This window comes from Melanostigma gelatinosum, assembly GCF_949748355.1.
Source record: "Melanostigma gelatinosum genome assembly, chromosome: 17".
In the NCBI taxonomy this organism is placed as follows: Eukaryota; Metazoa; Chordata; class Actinopteri; order Perciformes; family Zoarcidae; genus Melanostigma; species Melanostigma gelatinosum.
The window spans coordinates 14,529,519-14,548,649 of record NC_136650.1 but is presented as its reverse complement, the minus strand read 5'-3'; the positions used below and the strand labels follow the sequence as shown (position 1 = coordinate 14,548,649).

The window sequence follows — 19,131 nt, the reverse complement described above, 5'->3', positions numbered from 1 at the left end:
TGTGGCTAATTTGAATTATTTTTGCATTACTGTGTGTTAGTGGTAGGAGGACATGCGTTGCTGTGCGTAATAGGAGGAGGAGGAGTGGAAGTCGGGACGCAACGGGGCTCTTGTGTTGATAGTCGGAATAAAACATCATGACAGTCCTGTTGTTGCCTACCTGGAGCACCGTTTGACCAAATTTGACAAAGATGATGTCTTCCTCCATCTGTGTCTCCCTGTCATCTAGGCATTGCATGTGCCAACTTTTTTCTGTGAATATGCCTTTGTGAGGAACCCTCTGGCTCGTCAACCTCGCCGGGATTCCCCGCAGTAGTTTCAACAAGAGACGAGAGGGGCAAAAGAAGAAATCTGCAAAAATGGACAAAGAAAGTACTGGTACTCAATATGAACCCGTGGCCGAGATTGGAGAAGGCGCTTATGGGAAAGTGTACAAGGCGAGAGATTTGAAGAACGGCGGACGCTTTGTAGCCCTAAAAAGGGTTCGTGTCCAGACGGAGGAAGAGGGGATGCCTCTCTCCACCATCCGGGAGGTGGCGGTACTGAGGCAGCTGGAGGCCTTTGAGCACCCCAATGTTGTCAGGTAAGTGTGGGGTAGAGGTGGGTAGCTGTGTGTGTGTGTGTTTGAGAGACAGAGAGAGAGGGGAGACAATGTGACATAACGTTTGTATGTGATTCAGAGGAACGCACACTTCTTCTGTTTCTCTGATGGCAACCATGCTGCACCATGAGACTTTTTCTTGAAGGCCGACACTTATACTCTCTCTTTTTGCGGCAGACGTCCTCTTCTTTGAAGTTTTTCTGCTGACCATGTGAAAATGTGGGTTGCGCAACAACTAGCCACTTGCAACCACTGCTATCGTGCAGTAGGCGCACACCTGTCGGATCAGAACTTTCTTAATTTTTGTTGTCCTCTGCATTGCTGGTCCAGTTTGAAACCTAGTCATCACCATTGGTCCACTTCTATTACATTGATTCACCTCATGCACTTTCCTCTAAAAAAATCAATGAGTACCTGAACTAAAATCAAAATTCAGTTTGATCAAGTGGCATCGTGTTTGATGTCGTGAGTGCTCGGGGCTTTGACAGGACGGCAGAGTATCGATGAACGCACATCAGCTTGAAGTACATCAAACCCGGGAAGTTTCCATTCAAAGCCGGTATTTCTGATACTATTCCTTTCGCTTTCTGCAGGATCTTTGTAACTTACATTAGTTTTAATGAGAAAATATTACCAGGTAAAAATTATTCTGAGTATCTGGGATTCCATTTTCTAAACTAAAAGGTTCATTTTATGGTTAATACGTAAACCAGGGCTGAAAATAACTATTATTTTCATATTCTTGTTAGTTGGTTGCATTGAGGCACATTATGATGCATTTCTGCTCTATTCAGTAAAAATGAGTATTGGGCGATGATAAATGATAACGTTGTCATGTGTTCAAATGTAAGTTGTAAAATTTAGTTTTGGCGAGAAACTTTAATACATACAACTGTTTGAAGGAGGTTTTCTCACAGCAATATAAAAAAACAGAGAGAGGGGATGATAACCCATTTAACGTTTTACTTTTTTGTACTTGGGATCGGCTGATATTCAAGTTGAAACAAAAAGATCCGGATATATTTATGTGATTTGTTTTCTTTGAATTTACAATGTGCTATCCGGTATGTAACTTGTTTTGAAAATAGCTATACAGCCAATTAAAAAGCATGTCGCATGTTTGAAGCATTTTATATATTCAACGTTAGTGTGTGCCCATCAATACTGATCTATGCTGTCCCATTGCCCTTGAGCAAGACACTGACACTCTCCCTGCTCTGTTACTGTAAATCAGACTGGATTAACTGATTACAGCCATTTTGAACTTCAGTTACTTAGTTTGTTGTTTTGCTCCTCTGTGCTCTGCACACAGAGGACGTTTTCTTTCAGTTTGTGATGAATTGATTAGTCCGAGGTTGGTAGTCGGATACTGCGTCATATGTTGGCACTAGCCAAGGTCTGACCGTGCTACTTTTTTATATTATGGAATATTGAGTGCTTTGGGATTGAAGGGGAAGCTCTAAATGGACGTTTCAGAAGCTTGACTAGTGCCCTTGTGCCTCTAACAATAATTCCCCTGCGCATAAATGAATGATAGAGGACAATGGTTGTGATCTTAATGGGATCACAATGGGTTTTGTGCTCACTGTCAGACAAATGCGTCAGTGGCTATAAAGTTCTATCAAGGTCGGTTTTATTTAGTGGTTGAACACACTTTGTGTAGCTACTGTGGACGCAATCGTTTAAATAACACGCAGTAGCATTTGTTGCAATGCATCGGTTCAAGAGTGCAAACCGGCGGCTCTTTGGACTATTGGAGGAACTTAACTATCCTCCAGTTTAGCCAAGCAGCTCAGGCCAGGAAGGGTGCATTGTGGGCCTTCTGTGTGACTCCAGGCAACCCCTGGATGTTTGTAATGAGGCCCATTATTCATTCCATATGTTCAGTGTCTGCTGAGAGCCCCCATTGTAGCCCAACAATCGAGCTGTGAGGGGCGTTTAACCCCAGCGCTTCAAGAGGAGGGCGCCGTCTATTCTGTGACATCATGCACAGTACTAATACCTTGACTGAATCGCCTCTCACTCCCTGCACTGACTCCAGCAATACCAGGTCCACTGATTACAAGGGGGGTTGGCAAGGACGCACGATGCCTCGTTGGATAGGGGTGAAAGAGTTTTCGGAGCGATTGAGTCATTTTTACCCATGCTCCGAGTTTAAAACGGCTCATGTAGATGAGCTAGTTTGAGTTCTAGCGGTACGTACACGAAATATTTCCTCAAATCCAATCGATCTCTGCATTTTGAGGCACATATCGTCGCATTGGGTCAATAAAGATATTGTAGATGTAGTCTTAGTAATGGAAGACGATGATTCATGTGTTGTAGCCGACACATTTATACCGACTTTACAAATCATATTTCTCACTTTTATTGGATAATATACTTTAACGGTGAGGTGATTACAGTAACCCATGACAACACGTATAGATCCACGATGGCTCCCTTCGTCTCCCGTGTTGTTGCAATGAAAGGTGCTGCCTCTGCAGCTACAGCCGGCGTCCACTCGCCTTCCCATCGAGCGTCAGGAGTTGTCATAGTGCCGGTTGAGGAATGCTGCTTGTGCTCCCCAAGCTCTTTGAAGAGGACATACTGGATAGCTTTTTTTCAGCTTTTCACCAAAGCCCGCCTTGGCAGGTCTGCCAGCATAATCTGGATTCTTGGCCATAGTTTGTTGCCTAGTGAAACACAGCCACAAACTCTTTGGGTGTTTGGGGCTTGGTGGTCTTGAGTCTTTACAAGCTTCGCGTAGAGGTAGTTTTTCATGGGGAACCCGACGCAATGTTATCGGCGTGTCTTGCAGTACATGATAATTCTGCCCTCCAAGCTTTCTCTTGTAAGTTTCTGTAGGATAAAAACACCCAGGAGTCATAGAATTTATTATCCAATAATGGAGGATCAATCTCCTGTATCCAGCTGTGCAGTTTTCATTGGAGGATTTTCCTTCTCCATTAAAAAGAATATTGGAAAAATTGTGCATTTCAAAGCTTTACGCAGTGGAACCAAAGCTATTGTGTTCATAAAACTGTGCTACATGGTACGAAAAGGGCAATGCTTTGACTTTACTGAATGTGAAGATGACTGTCACTCAACAGTGCACCTTTCGTCGATAGTCTGACGTCTCAATATACTGCTCACCACAGGTTAAACTATTGTTGAAGGAAAGGGTGAATGCGTGAACAATGGAATGGATGGGAAAAGAAAGAACATGCAGACACAATAACAAAGAGATATTCACTCATATTAGTTGTAGTCGGACGCTTTGCCGCATGCTGAGCAGTGCGGAGCCCACTGAATCAATTGTATTGATCTCCTCCACCTGTTCCTCTTGTTCCAGGTTGTTCGATGTGTGTACGGTCTCCCGGACTGACCGAGAAACCAAGCTCACCCTGGTCTTTGAGCACGTGGATCAGGACCTGACCACCTACCTGGAGAAGGCCCCCGATCCTGGAGTACCACCCGAGACCATCAAGGTAACCATTGGTGTTGTTATCTTGAAGTGCTGTGGAAGACGGATAGTGCTTGCGGTCTTTAATGGTGCGAGTGACTTCTGTTGTCTTCACTTTTAAAACGTCAGTGAGCAATACATTTAAACACGTGTAAGAAGTGAGTTTGAAACCTTATTCACAGTATTTTAAATACATAGGAAGCTATTTGCTGACACTCTGGCTTGAACGCTGCAGGGCCACAGTTTGAGTGAGTGATTATTATTAATTTTTTTGGCCAAAGACACAGAGGACAGAGTGCAGTTCCCTCCGACATCAGAGGTACCGGAGCATTTTGAAGCGCAGCACATGTGGCAGATGGGCTCCAAATTAGAGACTCCCTGCCTTCTCTATTTTCACTCTGCCCCGTCTCCCAGCAAGTTTAAACTGCATTACAGATGGAGACAGAGAAAAAGTGTGTGCGAGAAACGGGATTTTAAAATCCTCCCTTTTGTGTTTTTAAAAAGGGACTCAATTTGATGCCAACAATTGTACTTCACAGAAGTTCCACCCCTCTATCAACAATTCCAGTGAGCCGATTCAAACTCACCACCACTATCACATTCTCCGATTCATTAAACAAATCCACCGAGTGTCCATTTCCTACTTTGTCAAAAGGTCGGAAATGGACGGGGGCGCCTCCTTCTTTCCTCTGTGACTGTCTCCCTTTTTAAAATTGTAATCTTTCCCACACTCAAAATCTCTTCATCGTGTTTCACCCCCAAGGTCTGTAAATGTATTGTGTACCATGACATATACTGTATATTCCTATATTTGGAATGCAGTCCTCAAGAGTTTAAAGTGTCACATTTGAAAACGGAGAAGTTGTGGAAGCTTGAGTAACCGTTGCTTTTCACCCCAGGGCCGGGTTTATGTGTGAAAGTTTTTGTGTCAAGCTGCAATGTCGGTGCGACGCTGTGCAAGCGTAGACGAGTCGGGTAGATCACACCCGAGGCTTTCCCAGGGTTTCCGCTGAAGTCGATACAGCGTAGGGTGCTTTAGTTTCTACGGATATCTCGGCGCGGTGGTGATCGTGCTGATCACGCTGCTCGGCTCCAAATATTGTATTTCAAATCACCCGTTTAAATGAAAAACCCTGCCGATTCAAATTGTTAGCAATGTGTTGCAATTTAGTCTCTTAATTGATTAGTTGACAGAAAATGCATCTGCAACTAATAGATTAATAGTTTGAGTCATTTTCCAAGAATTTGTATCGTGTGTCTAGTTTTCCACCATTTATTTTATCTGTTGGCTTTGTGCTGTTGGTTTGTTTGTGTGTGAGAGCCACTCCCATGAAGCGGTTAGAAGAGCTGTACAAATGTTAGAAACAACAACAACATTCCAGCCTTATATCTGCCAAAAAGTGCCTTAAATCTGCAGCGTGGGAGCATTTTGGATATAGAAAATGACATGGGAGGCATGTGAACCGCGGATTCGTTACACAGTTTACCATCATTTCACTGCCGATCATTGGCCTATATTCAGTAAAAAATATGCGATCTGGGGATCTGCATTAATCGGGAAGTAACAATCCTGGCGTTGGAACACGTTTGGGGGGGGAGGAGGTTTCTTAACGATGTTCAACGATCCAACAAGTGCTTTTGAAGCATACGGAAGCCTTAAGGCACCCCTCCTTCTTTTGCTTTCTCCTAACATCCATACAGCTGGAGCCTTGAGGGGACAAAAGGACAATGTTGGAGTGACAAGATGACACAGGCACCATCCCCTGTTATTTCTAGGACAGTGGACACTGCACAGTAACCCCCCCCTCCTTCCTAGCAACTTCATTTGCCCCCGGCGATCGTGGATCCCGGTCCGCCAATCCCAAAATGACCACACCTGTGCCCATCTCATGAAATACTAACTCTATTCAAGAGCGTCCCCCTTGAAAACCAAAAGGAAAACATTCAGCCTCAGCTAAAGACCCTAAACCCAAAAGAACAGGCAAACTTTTCCTTAAAAACAATCTACCCCCAGCATCAGACAACCCCACCCTGCCCCAGCCTGTTCATTTAAGTCCCCCCCCCCTCCGCCCTCTACCACCCACCCTCAGCCTTACTCAGACTCAAGACCCACCGCATGGTCATTGATGAAAGCGGCCCTCCTCCAGGAATCAAATGAGCTGGAAGGACATCAAGGAGCCTGGCTGCCCCAGCCTCGGCGCTAGTCAGCCGGGCCAGCGCTTGGGTCTCACCCACCCTCCTCCGCCGCCATCGTCCAAGCTTCCACAACTCCATTCTCTGGGCCCATAAAGGGGGAGGTTAATGAAGCATGGGGAGGGAATTACACTAACGCTAACCGGCAGATGTCCCATATTGTGCCTAGCTACAATAAACAATATGGCTGCCTCTGGTACATTAGCATTAGAAAAGGAGGCACACTCAGGAAGCCATGTTTTGACTGCATCTTGCAGAGGGCTGACTACTTTTTTTTTTTTTTTCCCCTGATCCTCCTGCTTTTTCAGGGTCAGATCTGTTGCTTTGTGTGATTTTTGTTTCCTCCTGGCCAAGTTGCTTGTAGGGTTTTTTGAAGTTTTAAAGTGCTGTCAGTTGAAGACAGTTATTTGTTGAGCAACTCTCGTTGCTGCAGAAATCCACTTGGTGTGACGAGACGGCTCACAGTAGCTGTCCGTGCCACATGTGGTCTTAAACTTTGTGGCCGTGTGGTAATCTGGCGCTTCGAATTTTTCGAACTTGGTACTCCCCCATTTGCAATGCGGCAAGTTATGCTGTTTTACATAGTTGGAGTATTTGTCATCACTCAGTTGCGAGGTTAATTGATACAGCAGAGACTGTGGCACTCGGGCCAAGGGGGCCAAGATTGTTTGTGTGTTTGTCCAAGAGTCACACTTCTGAGATAATTAGTGTTTACTAGGAAATGCTGCTGAAAGGAAGCACGGTGAAATGGCTATTTAAAGCGGAGAGGAACTGATTTGGGGGGGGGGGGGCATGCTATTGTGTCAGCCCCCCTACACACACACACACACACACACACAAAATAACCAACTGCCTGCCTCTCTCCTATGGCCCTGTGTGCCTGCTACCCTCCTCTCTGGGTCATGGCTGGATGGAGATGTAGAAAGGAAGGTCTGTTTATGCATCCTGCCTGCCCTTGGTCAGAGGACACACACACACACACACACACACACACACACACACACACACTAAGGCACCCTTACACTGAGGTGCGTACACACAAATGGAAATGTAGATACACACATATTATGTTAACACAGACCCAGAGGGACATCCAGTTTGTGTGTCTAAACACACACACACACACACATCACTCCCCATCGCCACAGCATTGTGTGGGGTGTCCTGTCTCCTGCTCTGTGGCCAGCACAGCAGCCAGCCCCACGCCGTTTGCTAATGTTTTCTGCTTGAGTGTGCAGACCCCTTTGACTCACTCACCAGCTGGTGGGCCAGTGAATAGAGCAGCGGGCTCAGGTCCATGTCACTTGTGAGGTCTTGGCAGAGGCTTTTCGGGGTGTGTGTCGGGGTTAATGTGTGTGTGTGTGTGTGTGTGTGTGTATAGGAAGGAAGGAAGGCGTGTGTGTGTGGAGGGGGATGTACAGTCCAGAATCCAACACATGTCGACATTGTCTCCTCTGATTTTCTAACAGAGTAAATTATTGGGACTTACATTTTTAGCTCCGAAAACTCCATATTTATTTATTTGCATCTGTTATTAATCGTAAATAGCTCCCCCGAGACATCATTTGTTTTACAACAATCCAAGCTAAAACTCAGCCAAAACCACCGAGCCACAATCCCTTGTAATGACTTGTTATTTGTTTACGGGTGCGGGACCTGTTTGAGAGTATTTCGGTTTGAAAAGAACAAGTCTAAGCTGGTTTTGATGTAGTTCATCCGTGTTACTTTTGCTCGTGTGTCATGGATGCAGTGTCTATGGCCATTTCTAAGGTCAGCTTTTGGTCATAAAAAGGGGACGAGTGCCAATTAACTCGAGCAGGACAGCTGCTGAGAAACAGAGATCCATGGTTGTACAGAACGGGGCCTCTTTCTGCCTCTATATCTTGTGTGTGTGTGTGTCAGTTATCAAACATCTGCCACAGTCGACAAGAAAAGACACATGCCTCCTCTAGTTAACTCCCTCCATACCACAATGTCTCAGCCTTTGTACTTAACTTCCCACTGCAGCGTCTTGTCATTCCGGCCTTTAGTCGCCTGGTTTGGCAGAGGAATGAATTCAAATGTTAAATGTGGAGGCGTGGGGTCATGAAGCCATCTGTCTTTTGACATTTTGAAAGGTCAATTAAGGCTGAACTATTTGGGAAATCAAATTCATCGGGTGAGATTCATCATACAGAGCCACATATGATGTGTATAAATTATCTGTCCTTGTCCATGTTTACAAAAATCCACCCTCCCCTTGTTGTCTTCCAGGATATGATGTACCAGCTGCTCCAGGGGCTGGACTTCCTGCACTCGCACCGCGTGGTACACCGTGACCTGAAGCCCCAGAATATCCTGGTCACCAGCGGAGGACAGATCAAGCTGGCCGACTTTGGTCTCGCCCGCATCTACAGCTTCCAGATGGCGCTCACCTCTGTGGTGAGTTGTGTTGTTCATATCTGTGAACTCGGCAGGGTTCGTCCAATAGTTCCTTTACATCGGGGTAGCCTCAAAATAAACACTCCCAAAACACCGTGGGCCCGTAGCTTCACACCTGATAAATAGAGACCCAAAAGTGGGTCACAGAATGTTTTAACTGGGTCATAGACACAAATAGACTTGGATAGGGGAATATTACATAATATATTGGTGTGGGATGTCATATGGAGTTCAGGCCCTGATGCAAACAGAGTTGGGCTCTTCTGCACCGGTTTACTTTGCTAAACACTGAGTACTACATCTGCATCCTTATTCCATCTTCACTACTCTACCTCTTTCCAGAGAGGCGACTCACTACATTTAGCCAAAATCTACCCACAAAATATCTGAATACTTTTAATAAAACCGATCCACCATCAACAGATCAATAGATTAGAACAGTGATATTTTTATGAAGGGAATATACCAGATTTTGATAGTTTGCATCTCCCTCTTGACTCTTTTTCTTATTAACCAAAAAGAGAGAACAAAAATACACTCACAAAGGAAATATCAACATAAACCAGTGAGAATAACAACAACTCGGAAAGAAACTTTATGTACCCGTTTCACCATTGTTGTCCTCCTTTTCTCTCCTCCCATTATCAATTCATTTCTTCTTTAATACACGTATACTGTATAACTGACATTTATATTTTTGCCTTGCTCAGGCTCACGCCGTCATTCTCATCAAAGCACACACACACACTGGCTTGAAATACCCTCTCATCTCCAGGGAGTTAGATAAAAAGCGTCTAATGTGATGTAGCGGGCACTGACGGAGCATCAGCGGGTAGCGCCGCAGCACTGAGCCAAGTGATAGGGTTTCTCTGTGTAAAGTGAGAGGCGAGGGCCCCCGTGGTCCGTCTCACGAATCCCTCTGTGGCTGTTGCAGACAGGGATGGGACAGATGAGGAGAGACAGACACCCCTCCCTTTCCACTGGCGGTACTTTGATGTCCAACTGTTGAGCTCTGGGCTCTGATGACCAGATAAAATAGAGAGGGAGACTGAAAGGAGTCTTTGGAAGAGGGAGAGATGAGACTTTTTAGATTAAGGTAGCCGACAACAGATGCTCAGTACCTTGTTATGAACCTGCATTTACCGGGGGAAGGTTTTCTCACATTCACTCGGATATATGCACCCATGCCTTTAGCGCCTTTGCTCATCACCCTGACCGGTCTGGACCCCTCGAGTTCATTCGGGTTTGCATGTTGTCGGTCCTTTTCAAAGATGAATTTCAGCAAAGGCCCTTGACATTACAATGGACTGACATAAAGTGTTTAACACTGATACAAAATGCTGTGTTAAATATACTGTAAGTTAAGGTTACTCTTGCACCTTTTAAGAAGCACTGATAAAAGTCTGTGTACGAAATGTCAGGTTGAGTTTCAAAGTTTAGTGTTGTGTGACTAGTCCAGGCCCGAAACTGTAATTTCTCTGTAATTGTTATGATTCTGATAAAACTAGTCAGTATTTCCACCAGTTGATTTCTACAGTTTATCATTCCGATTGATGATGATACACAGTTAACTATCAAAGAGGAAGACGTGCCTAACCATAGAATTTACATAGTGTTACACAATATTCTGTGTGTGTGTGTGTGTGTGTGTGTGTGTGTGTGTGTGTGTGTGTGTGTGTGTGTGTGTGTGTGTGTGTGTGTGTGTGTGTGTGTGTGTGTGTGTGTGTGTGTGTGTGTGTGTGTGTGTGTGTGTGTGTGGTTTCACTGGAGGTTTTGTCTTTATGTAGATGTAACAATTCATTTATGACTAAACGGGGACACTTTCTATCCAGGGTTGAATACTTAACACAGGAATTCACCTCTTTAAAGATAAACGACAAATATCAAGTCCCCGAAACTACTCGCGCACACACACGGACACTAAAAGCGTTTGTGCACCCACTCACACGCTCATTTCCTTTCTTGGCTGGACAGATTGGGCCACAAAAATGAGATTGTGTGTGTGTGTGTGTGTGTGTGTGTGTTAGTGCACGCATGCGCTCGGGAGTAGTGCTGTAAAGGGACCACAGGATCTTCGGTTCTAGATGAATGTTCCTGTCTCTGGAACCCCCCCCCCATCAGTCCAACACACACTCACAATCTCCATTCATCCATTCAGTGTTTCCTCTTGCTAATAAAAGCAGATAATCAGCGCACATGTACACAAATACCCACAGCGTTTAAGAGGATCTTCCTCTTTGCCCAACAGAGCAGCAGTTGCTTATTTAGTCACCTTATGCTACCGTTACTGGTAGACAGATGGGCTTTGGAGAACTGCAGTTGCTTAAGCGAACAAGACACTTCTCTCTCACTTTCAAAATGATTCATTTAGCACTTCGAGAATGACAAGATGGCTGAAGTGAGCATTTGCATAAAGTTCTCAAAAAGAGTCCCTTTCTCCTCTTATTTTTTCCCCGGTGTCAACAACAGAAAGTAGCCCTCTTGTACTTTTTTGCTGATGATTTATGAGTGGTGCCTGAACTTCTCTTTTCAGAATGAATTTGCTTTCTCACCTCGCAACACGTTGGGTTGTAAATATGTCATTGACCAAAAAAAAAATGTTGTGTGTATGAAAACGTGCGCGATGGAGTCCGGGTGCATTTGCACATGCATGGTTGCGTGTGACTGATGGCCTCATCGCCATCACCCACCTACCATGTTGCACATATTTCACCCTCCCTGAAAGAGAGCGAGCGGGAGAGAGGGAGGGAGACCACCCATTGGGTTGGTACGGGGGTCCAGATTAGGCTGCCCCTGGCAGTCCCTGGAGATTCGTTGCTTTGTTGATGGTTTTTTAATGACCCCAGTCTGGCTACGGGCTCATTGTGAGATCTTGAGTGACAGGCAGATGGGAAAAGCTGATGGGTTAATCTGACATTCCAGAAAAAAGCGGAGAGGAGGCTTTTTTTTTTTTTTTTTTTTGTTCATCTCATTGAGATCCCATTTCTACCAAAGCACTTTAGAGAGAACCACTTTGTGTTTGAAGTTGGAATAAAAGCAGAAATATACAGACCAAGAGTGCAGTTATACTGAAATTCCATGTAATGCTGTGTTAAAACTTGACTTATTAACGAAACAAAATTTGTTTAAATTTGGGCACGTGTGATTAAAGGCCCTGCTATATATATCAAGTTAGAAGGAAATCTTTCATCATCTGACTTGGACCCATCCAAACAAAGTCAGGGGACACATTCCTAAAACATCCTGAGGCTAAAAGTAGCATCCTAACTTTAAGACTCAAGTTTTTTGTCATCGGGCATTACACCTTGTTACATGTTACAATATGTACAATCAATACACATACAATCATAAGGTTAGTTATCTTCAGTATTAATGTTGGCAGCTACTTTAGATACAATTTTGATTATGCACTTGAGAAAATGCTCATTCGATTTAGTCACATTGTAGCCATTTTTATTCTAGGTTCACAAACAGATTTTAATACCGGGCGCCTAATTACATATTAGAAAAATACAGAAGCGATGATAAACTAGGAATAGCTCCGCTGTTTGTCGGAGTTATTCATTGAACCCAATCCACTGACGCAGATTGGTAACGTGTCATTCAATCACTGTCGATGATTTAATTCATGAAACCATAATTAGCTAGGAGCTTTTACCTTCATCTCCTAGTGGTGAGAGAAGATGCTTTGTGCATACGGCTTCTTCTCTGTAAATGACATAATGACAGGATAAGACATTAGGTCAGGTGATGTTTTCAAAACATAACTTCCAGTAACTGGATTAACTTGTTGAATTGAGCACACATAAAACTTGATCAACCCAGAGGTAAGCACATGAAAGCGTACTGAAACACTAATGTCCGCTGGACGGACCTGAGCATGGTTTTTCTTTTCGTCTTCACCGGCCACATATTGGCGTCGGTCGAAGTAAAAGGCCGACGGGATGGTCCTATGAAACCCATTAGCTTCCACTCTCATGCATGTCATGCGCATGCTGTTGCCTGTCAAATGGGATTTGGGAAACTGAAGGGGAATGCCACCGGACTATTGTGTAGGCACTTGTTGTCGAACTCCTGTGTTTTTCTAGATCAAAACCAAAATGTACCGAGGGGTTGCCGTAAGTGACAGGAGATGACAAGATAAGCTTATCAGTGGTGAAAATGTGTTTTTGCCTCTGAGCTTATCTTCAGTAAGTCTGTTATTGAGTAAAGCCAAAGGACATTTTAGACTCCTCAAGTCGGGTCCTTTTGCAGTCTTTTCCAGTCAATGGAATGGCTTCTAAATGTCCTTTTTATACCCTCAAATGAACCAATTGTTTTCACTATTATTTTTAGCTTTTTAAAAATAGAATCCTGTGACACGGTGTGTACAGTCACCGTCGTAGTTTCCTGTAAACTCTGTTGTTGCAGAGGAGTGAAATTGTCACCTGATCAAAGGTATTTTCCCAATTCTTCCCCCTAGTTCATCTGCTTATAGCCCTCCCACTATGCTTACCAGAATTAGACGCATATCTCAGACGACATTAAACAAATTGAAACCAGATTTCCTGCCCACGCTCAAACGGCAGACCGGCTTTTACAATACAGAGCTTTCAAGAGCAGTCAGACTATTCACGCTGGGTTTTTATTTCCACTATGAACATGTCTCCTGTTTCTGGGCCCATGTTTGGCTATGAATATGAGTTAAAATCTGTGGGTTAGGGTAACGTGTGGATTATTATAAGTTGTGATAACAAGATAATGATGAAAATGAAGATGCGCCGTCTTTAAGTCGGCAAACCACATGTTTCTTGATGGCAGTTCTTTTGGCCCTTGATTAAAATGAATTACGTAAGCTTTATGTATTTAACAGTTTTAAGACGATTTTAAGAAAACATCTTTGCTGAACAAACATGCGGGTCTCAAGACTCCCATAATCTTTACGCTTTGCTGGCATGCATGCAAGCATCAGTAGCTCACTCTGCAACAGGGTTCAGCAACACGCACTGATGAAATGAACTTTCTCTGTGGTGACCAAGTGGACAGTCGTGTCTGTGAATCTCTTCTTTTGCCAGACAATCTGTTTCTGCTCTGGACAGACAGACCGAAAGAAAGAGAAAGGCAGGCGAGTAGCAGCAGGGAGAGGGAGAGGGGGAAAACCCTTGCACTGCACGCAGGAGAGCACGTGCAGCGCACTCTGGGAATGTTTAGATATCTCCTCAAACAGCTCCGCATGGGGAAAAAAAAGGAAAAGTCATCCTCTGTGCTTTGACTGCAGCCGGCTGGAGCAAAGGGGCTGGCCCCAATTTGACACAGGCAAACGCACACAGTTCACACACACGTATGAAGAGGGATATACTGTACGTACACATGTTCAAAGGTAGACGATTACATTGTTAATAATGTTTGCACGGAACATATAGTAGATACACATTTCACATGCACAGTGCAGTTCTTATTTAATTTCTTCTGTGTGTACCCCTAGGGAAGCAGCGGTATGACCACCCTACGCACACACACACATACACACACACACACACACTCTTCTGCCCTTCACTGCATTGATTGTTGATGGTCTCTTGGCATTGCTCCAGTTGGGGAAAAGGGGGTACTGACCTGTGTGTGTGTGTGTGTGTGGTGCATGTGCACACTCCTGCACACACCGGCATCTGAATATTAAAGCCTTGGCTGTACCAGCAACGGCAAGAGGAAGAGGAGGGGGAAAAAAGAGAAAAAATGACGGCATATATCAGGAATTTTCCAGCTAATGATGTGCGGATGTGGTAGCACTGGGGAGAGAGAGCCCCTGACTGTGCTGTCTTTGTTTCGCTCGCCGAGGGCCCCATGCAGCATTCCTGTACACTGTGCATACTTTGGCAACAGTTGTAGTGCCCTTTTTTCTGCATTACTGTATACAGTTTGTGTGCTGCTCTTGCACTTTTCCTTCTAGCCTTGTAGCTCTGTCTCTCCCTCCCTCAGCCTCTACATTTCCCCCCTTTGTCTCCTTTTTTAAAAATCTTCTTTCTCTTCTTTACTTCCTCTCTTGGCCTGGTGCAGCTGTATTGTTGGGACTGTAAATTGTCCTTTTTGCAGTACAAGAGAAAGAAAGAGGGAAAGTGAGGGAGGAGTGAAATAATGGTGTTTACAACATGGCTGACTGCTAGAGCTTCGAATGGGGCCTCTCTGGAGACACAACATTACAGCCTCAGCTCCACTGTACTCTCACAGTGCATAGTTTTGCTCATATTATTATAACATCCGCTCTCCCTCTCCCATATGTGGCTTGCCTATACACTCTTAAGCCCTTGTCCATTTTCTTCCCTTGGATTCATGCAGGAAGACTTTAATTTGACGGTTTGCTTTCAGGAATCTAATCAAATTCGAGCTTAAGACTTAAAGCGCGAAACAGTCGAGCCATTTCCAGAAGCGTTTAACTGCACTGACAGTGTATTCCACTTGATTCAGTAATTGCTGAAAGTTAAAACTTCCAATCCTGCTCTTATTGACTCAATTACAACTGTAATTTGGTCTCGGGTGCATCCAAAATGCTTGTTTGTTAGGTGTGCATATGTGAGTAGATGGTATGTGTCTGTGTGTGCAGTGGTGCTCTTTCATCCTGGGCTTCCTCAGTGAGAGAGAATGTAAACACGGGCCCCCGGCCAAGCTCCATCAGCCCCAGTGCCTCTGGCCCAGCAGCCTTAAGCCCCTGGCCTCATCCTCATGGCATCGGGTCACCGTGAAGGACCGTCTCTGGGGTCCACACGGAGGAAAATGTCACGTAGAGGTGGTGAGAGTTAAGGAGGGATTGCATCCTGGGTGTTGTTTTTGTATTTTGGGCCATCATTTCGATGGGAAATTATAACCTTTTGTGTTCATCAAAGTCATTGCTGAGATCTGGGAACACGGCAACATTACTACAACCAAATCTGATGGGGCAAAACAAACAGGTTGTCAACAATGCAGCCATTTAAGGGAAAGTGAATAAGTGTTTTTCTCAGACTATAAAAGAGTTGGATAAGAAGTTTGATACCACTCTCATGTCTGTGTGTTGAATATAAAGCTAGTGCCAGGGGGGGTGATTAGCTTAGCCTAGCTCAAAGTTTAAAAAGTCCACATACCAGTAGCTCCATTAAATAACACACATTCTATTTCAATGTATTAATTGGTAAGCGTTAGAAGTGCTGCAAGGGGGATGTTTTAATGTTTGTTAGAGCCAGGCTAGCCGTTTACCCTCTTTCCAGTATTTATGCTAAGCTAGGCTAACGGCCCCCTGGCTGTAGCATGCATGTGCGTCCTTGGGGACCAACACGCAAATTCAATGCTTCATAGCAATCAGCGGTCAAACACTCCACAAGATACCTTTTAACTTGGTGAGTTCAGTCCAGTGTTTTATTACCCACAAGAAAGATGGCCAACACTTAATGAAAATAAGTTGGAATGAACCACAATGATCAAACACATGCCACAGATAACGTGCATACATTTGCAGACACACAGACACACGCTTGGCACTGAAGCACATGAATCCATGCAAGCACTCGCACATAACATAACTCAAAACCAAACGCCCCCGCGCTCACATGCATGCAGCCCATTGTCATACTCCGCCGGTGGTGCAGGTCCGGATGTTGCAAGTGAGACAAGTTTGGAGGTCCGGCCCAAGAGGTCAGGAGGTCTTCTGGGGCAGGAGAAGCCATTTCCTCCTGAGGCAGAGCAGGGATCCGCAGTGAGGGAGGAGGATGGTGGTGGTGAGGGGGAGGATGCTCTCAGCAGAAAGGAATTCCCAGAATGTTGTCCTTTTAATCTGGAGTCAGGCTCACACACTCTGTGTGTGTCTCTCTCTCTTTTTTTCCTCCCTAGGCTTTATCTGACCTCCTCTGGCTTTTTCTGTTACCATGCGGAAGGAAAGAAGGGTGTCAGATAGGCAGAGAGACAGATTGAAAATTCAAAGCAGCTGACCTAAGAGCAAAACACTGTATTGCACAGTTAAGGGCTGACTCACTCTCTTGTGCCTGATTGTCCTACATACTGTGTGTGAGTGTGTGTGTGTGTGTCTCTGTTTTCATGCAGCCAGTACAGAGGAGGGAGAGCAGGAGTGGGTAATGACGGGATATGTGAAGCAGAACAGAGAATGAGAAGGGTGAGAAAGAGACTAAGGAAGAAGGAATGCAAACGTGGTCGGAAGAAGAAGAGGAAGGAAAAGGACAGAAGAAAGCTCAGAACCACATTGCAATCGGGGAATGTTTCTCTTTACAGCAGTCTGTGTAGTTATAATCATGAAAACTGTTAATGGGTTGTGTGTTACAGCCACAATTTAGAGCACAGTCCTTTGTAAGAGCATTAGTTTTGAGATATTAAATATAACACACTTGAGACTTCCTTAACACAGAGACAGTTGAGTATTTTATGGAGAGTCTAAATGTGTGTTCAAAATGCGTTCATGGATATTACAGGCTCTACTGTTGTATATAGACTTTACTGCATTTCAGAGACTTTTACAGACTCATGGGCTCACTGAAACAGATGGAGAAAGAGAGTTCAGTTAATAGAGAGCGAGAAAAGTGTGATGACTGCTGAGTGTAAAGCAGGACTGACAGTGGAAATGTTGTTTGGAAATGAAAATGAGCGTCCTGAAAGTCAGAATCGGAGGTTTGAGATGAGCCATTTGAGGTGCGGAGAGTGACTAATTTCACTGATGCTTGGCACTTGTATCTAAGTAGTGTGAGAAGATGGGTGCAGAAAGTCAGTGTAAAACAGTAGAGGTATTTTCATCCTATTCAACACCAATCATTTATTGATCATACTAAAACAATAACCTGTGTTTCCAAAGCCTGACATAGCATATTCCCCTCTGCCATAGACCTCCAATGTTGTCCAAAAGCTTAAACACGGGGTTACATGTTGCTTCATTATGATAATCATGGGTGCTGTAGACACAAACAACTGCAGCACAACAAATGTGTGTTGATCTAAAACAAACTGAAAATATTCACCAACAAATGCACAAAATAAGGGAAAGGATTCTATTGGTTTAGGTGGTTACTTGGCCTTTAAATAATGAAAGTTTATATTTGTGGTCCTTTTTTTCCATCTTAAGTCACAGTATGGCGATAAGTACCGGTACTAATGCATTGATATTTTTTTCATTATATTCATTGCCAAAAAATAAAAGTATCGAATAATGGCTGTCTTATGCTTTAATGCATGTATAGATGCACTGCTACAAAAACTATTTCCTACAGTTCAAGTTGTTAGGGTGTTGCTTAAAACATTCATTCCTCCGCGTGTGTGCAAGTGCATGAATGTGTGACATGCAGGCCTTAATCTGCAGTTGTGGCCAGGTTTTCGAGTAACTCTGCGGCTATACCCCGAGCTGTAGCTCTGTGGTTCTTCCTAGAAGGCTCTGTCTTCAAACCAGCCCTGACTTTTGCTTCTGCAGGCCTGCTAACTCCATGCAGCAGACAGAAGTCACATAGATTTGAGCCTGCAGCTGCACACTTTCAGAGAACCTAAACGCATAGCAAGTTAGAAGCAATTCCTATAAAAGTGAAAGCCATGCAGCCTTGAATTTTCCTACGTTGAAAAAAAAAAACCATCGGTGACCTTTTGTTGCCTGCCTATATGGGCAGCTCTGCTACTTTCATTCATGTTTCACTGTTTTTAAAATCTTCAATGACCGTACCGGTCAATCAGTTTATTCTCGGTATGTGTCTCATTTCTGGTCACGTGGCTCAGCCGACGCATCTCAGCCAACTAGCCTCAACTTCCTCCCTATTTCCAGCGAAGCAGGAGACGAGAAAGTATCACACATCTGCAAAATGCTGCCCCGGCTCTATTAATAGTGTCATTCAGTTAAGAAGAAAAAAAATGTGACCAAACTCTTTATTCCTCTTATCGGTCTCTGTTGACTGCCTTGTTTAAGAATTCCAGCTCAGTTTTGGCAGTTTCAGAGTTTGCCTCAGATGACGTAAACTTCCGTTCAAGCTGCAATTATGAATAATGCCCCTTTGTAACGGAATTATTATTATTGACGTGTTATGGGTGGGTTCTGAAGTATTCCCCTGCAATCAAACTAAAGTCATTGTTTTTATACACTTAACAAGATTTAGGAGTCCACAGCCACGCTCGCAGCTCTGTGAGGCTGCACTTACACACGTTGGTACTTTAAGCTGAATGCTAACAGCCGCATGCTAATGTGCTCACAGTGACGATGCTGTTCACCAGATGCGTTGTAGTTCAGCCTGTTGGCGTGCGAACATTGGTCTTAAACCAAAGTATTGGACAAAATGATGATGACGCGACAGAGAAAGTTCGGGGATTGTCAAAGTCAATTTAATTCATCATCTGGGGAGCATGAACATCTGTAACAACAATCATTTCAATTGTTTTTGAGATATCTGTAACTGATATGACGGACAATCATTGCCATCCACACAGCCTCGCTGCTAGCGTGGCTAAAACGCAACTTTTTTTCGGCAGCGACGAACACGTC

General features: G+C 44.2%; 1 protein-coding gene across 1 annotated transcript in view; it reads left to right on the top strand.

Moving 5' to 3' along the window:
* cdk6 (cyclin dependent kinase 6) overlaps positions 1 to 19,131 on the top strand; it is a 31,437-nt gene that overhangs the window by 776 nt on the left and 11,530 nt on the right. Inside the window, exons 2-4 of the mRNA XM_079288661.1 lie at positions 230 to 583; positions 3,936 to 4,071; positions 8,493 to 8,660. Of these exons, the coding sequence (XP_079144787.1) occupies positions 360 to 583; positions 3,936 to 4,071; positions 8,493 to 8,660 (528 nt within the window). The 5' untranslated portion in view covers positions 230 to 359. The remainder of the gene's footprint in view (positions 1 to 229; positions 584 to 3,935; positions 4,072 to 8,492; positions 8,661 to 19,131) is intronic.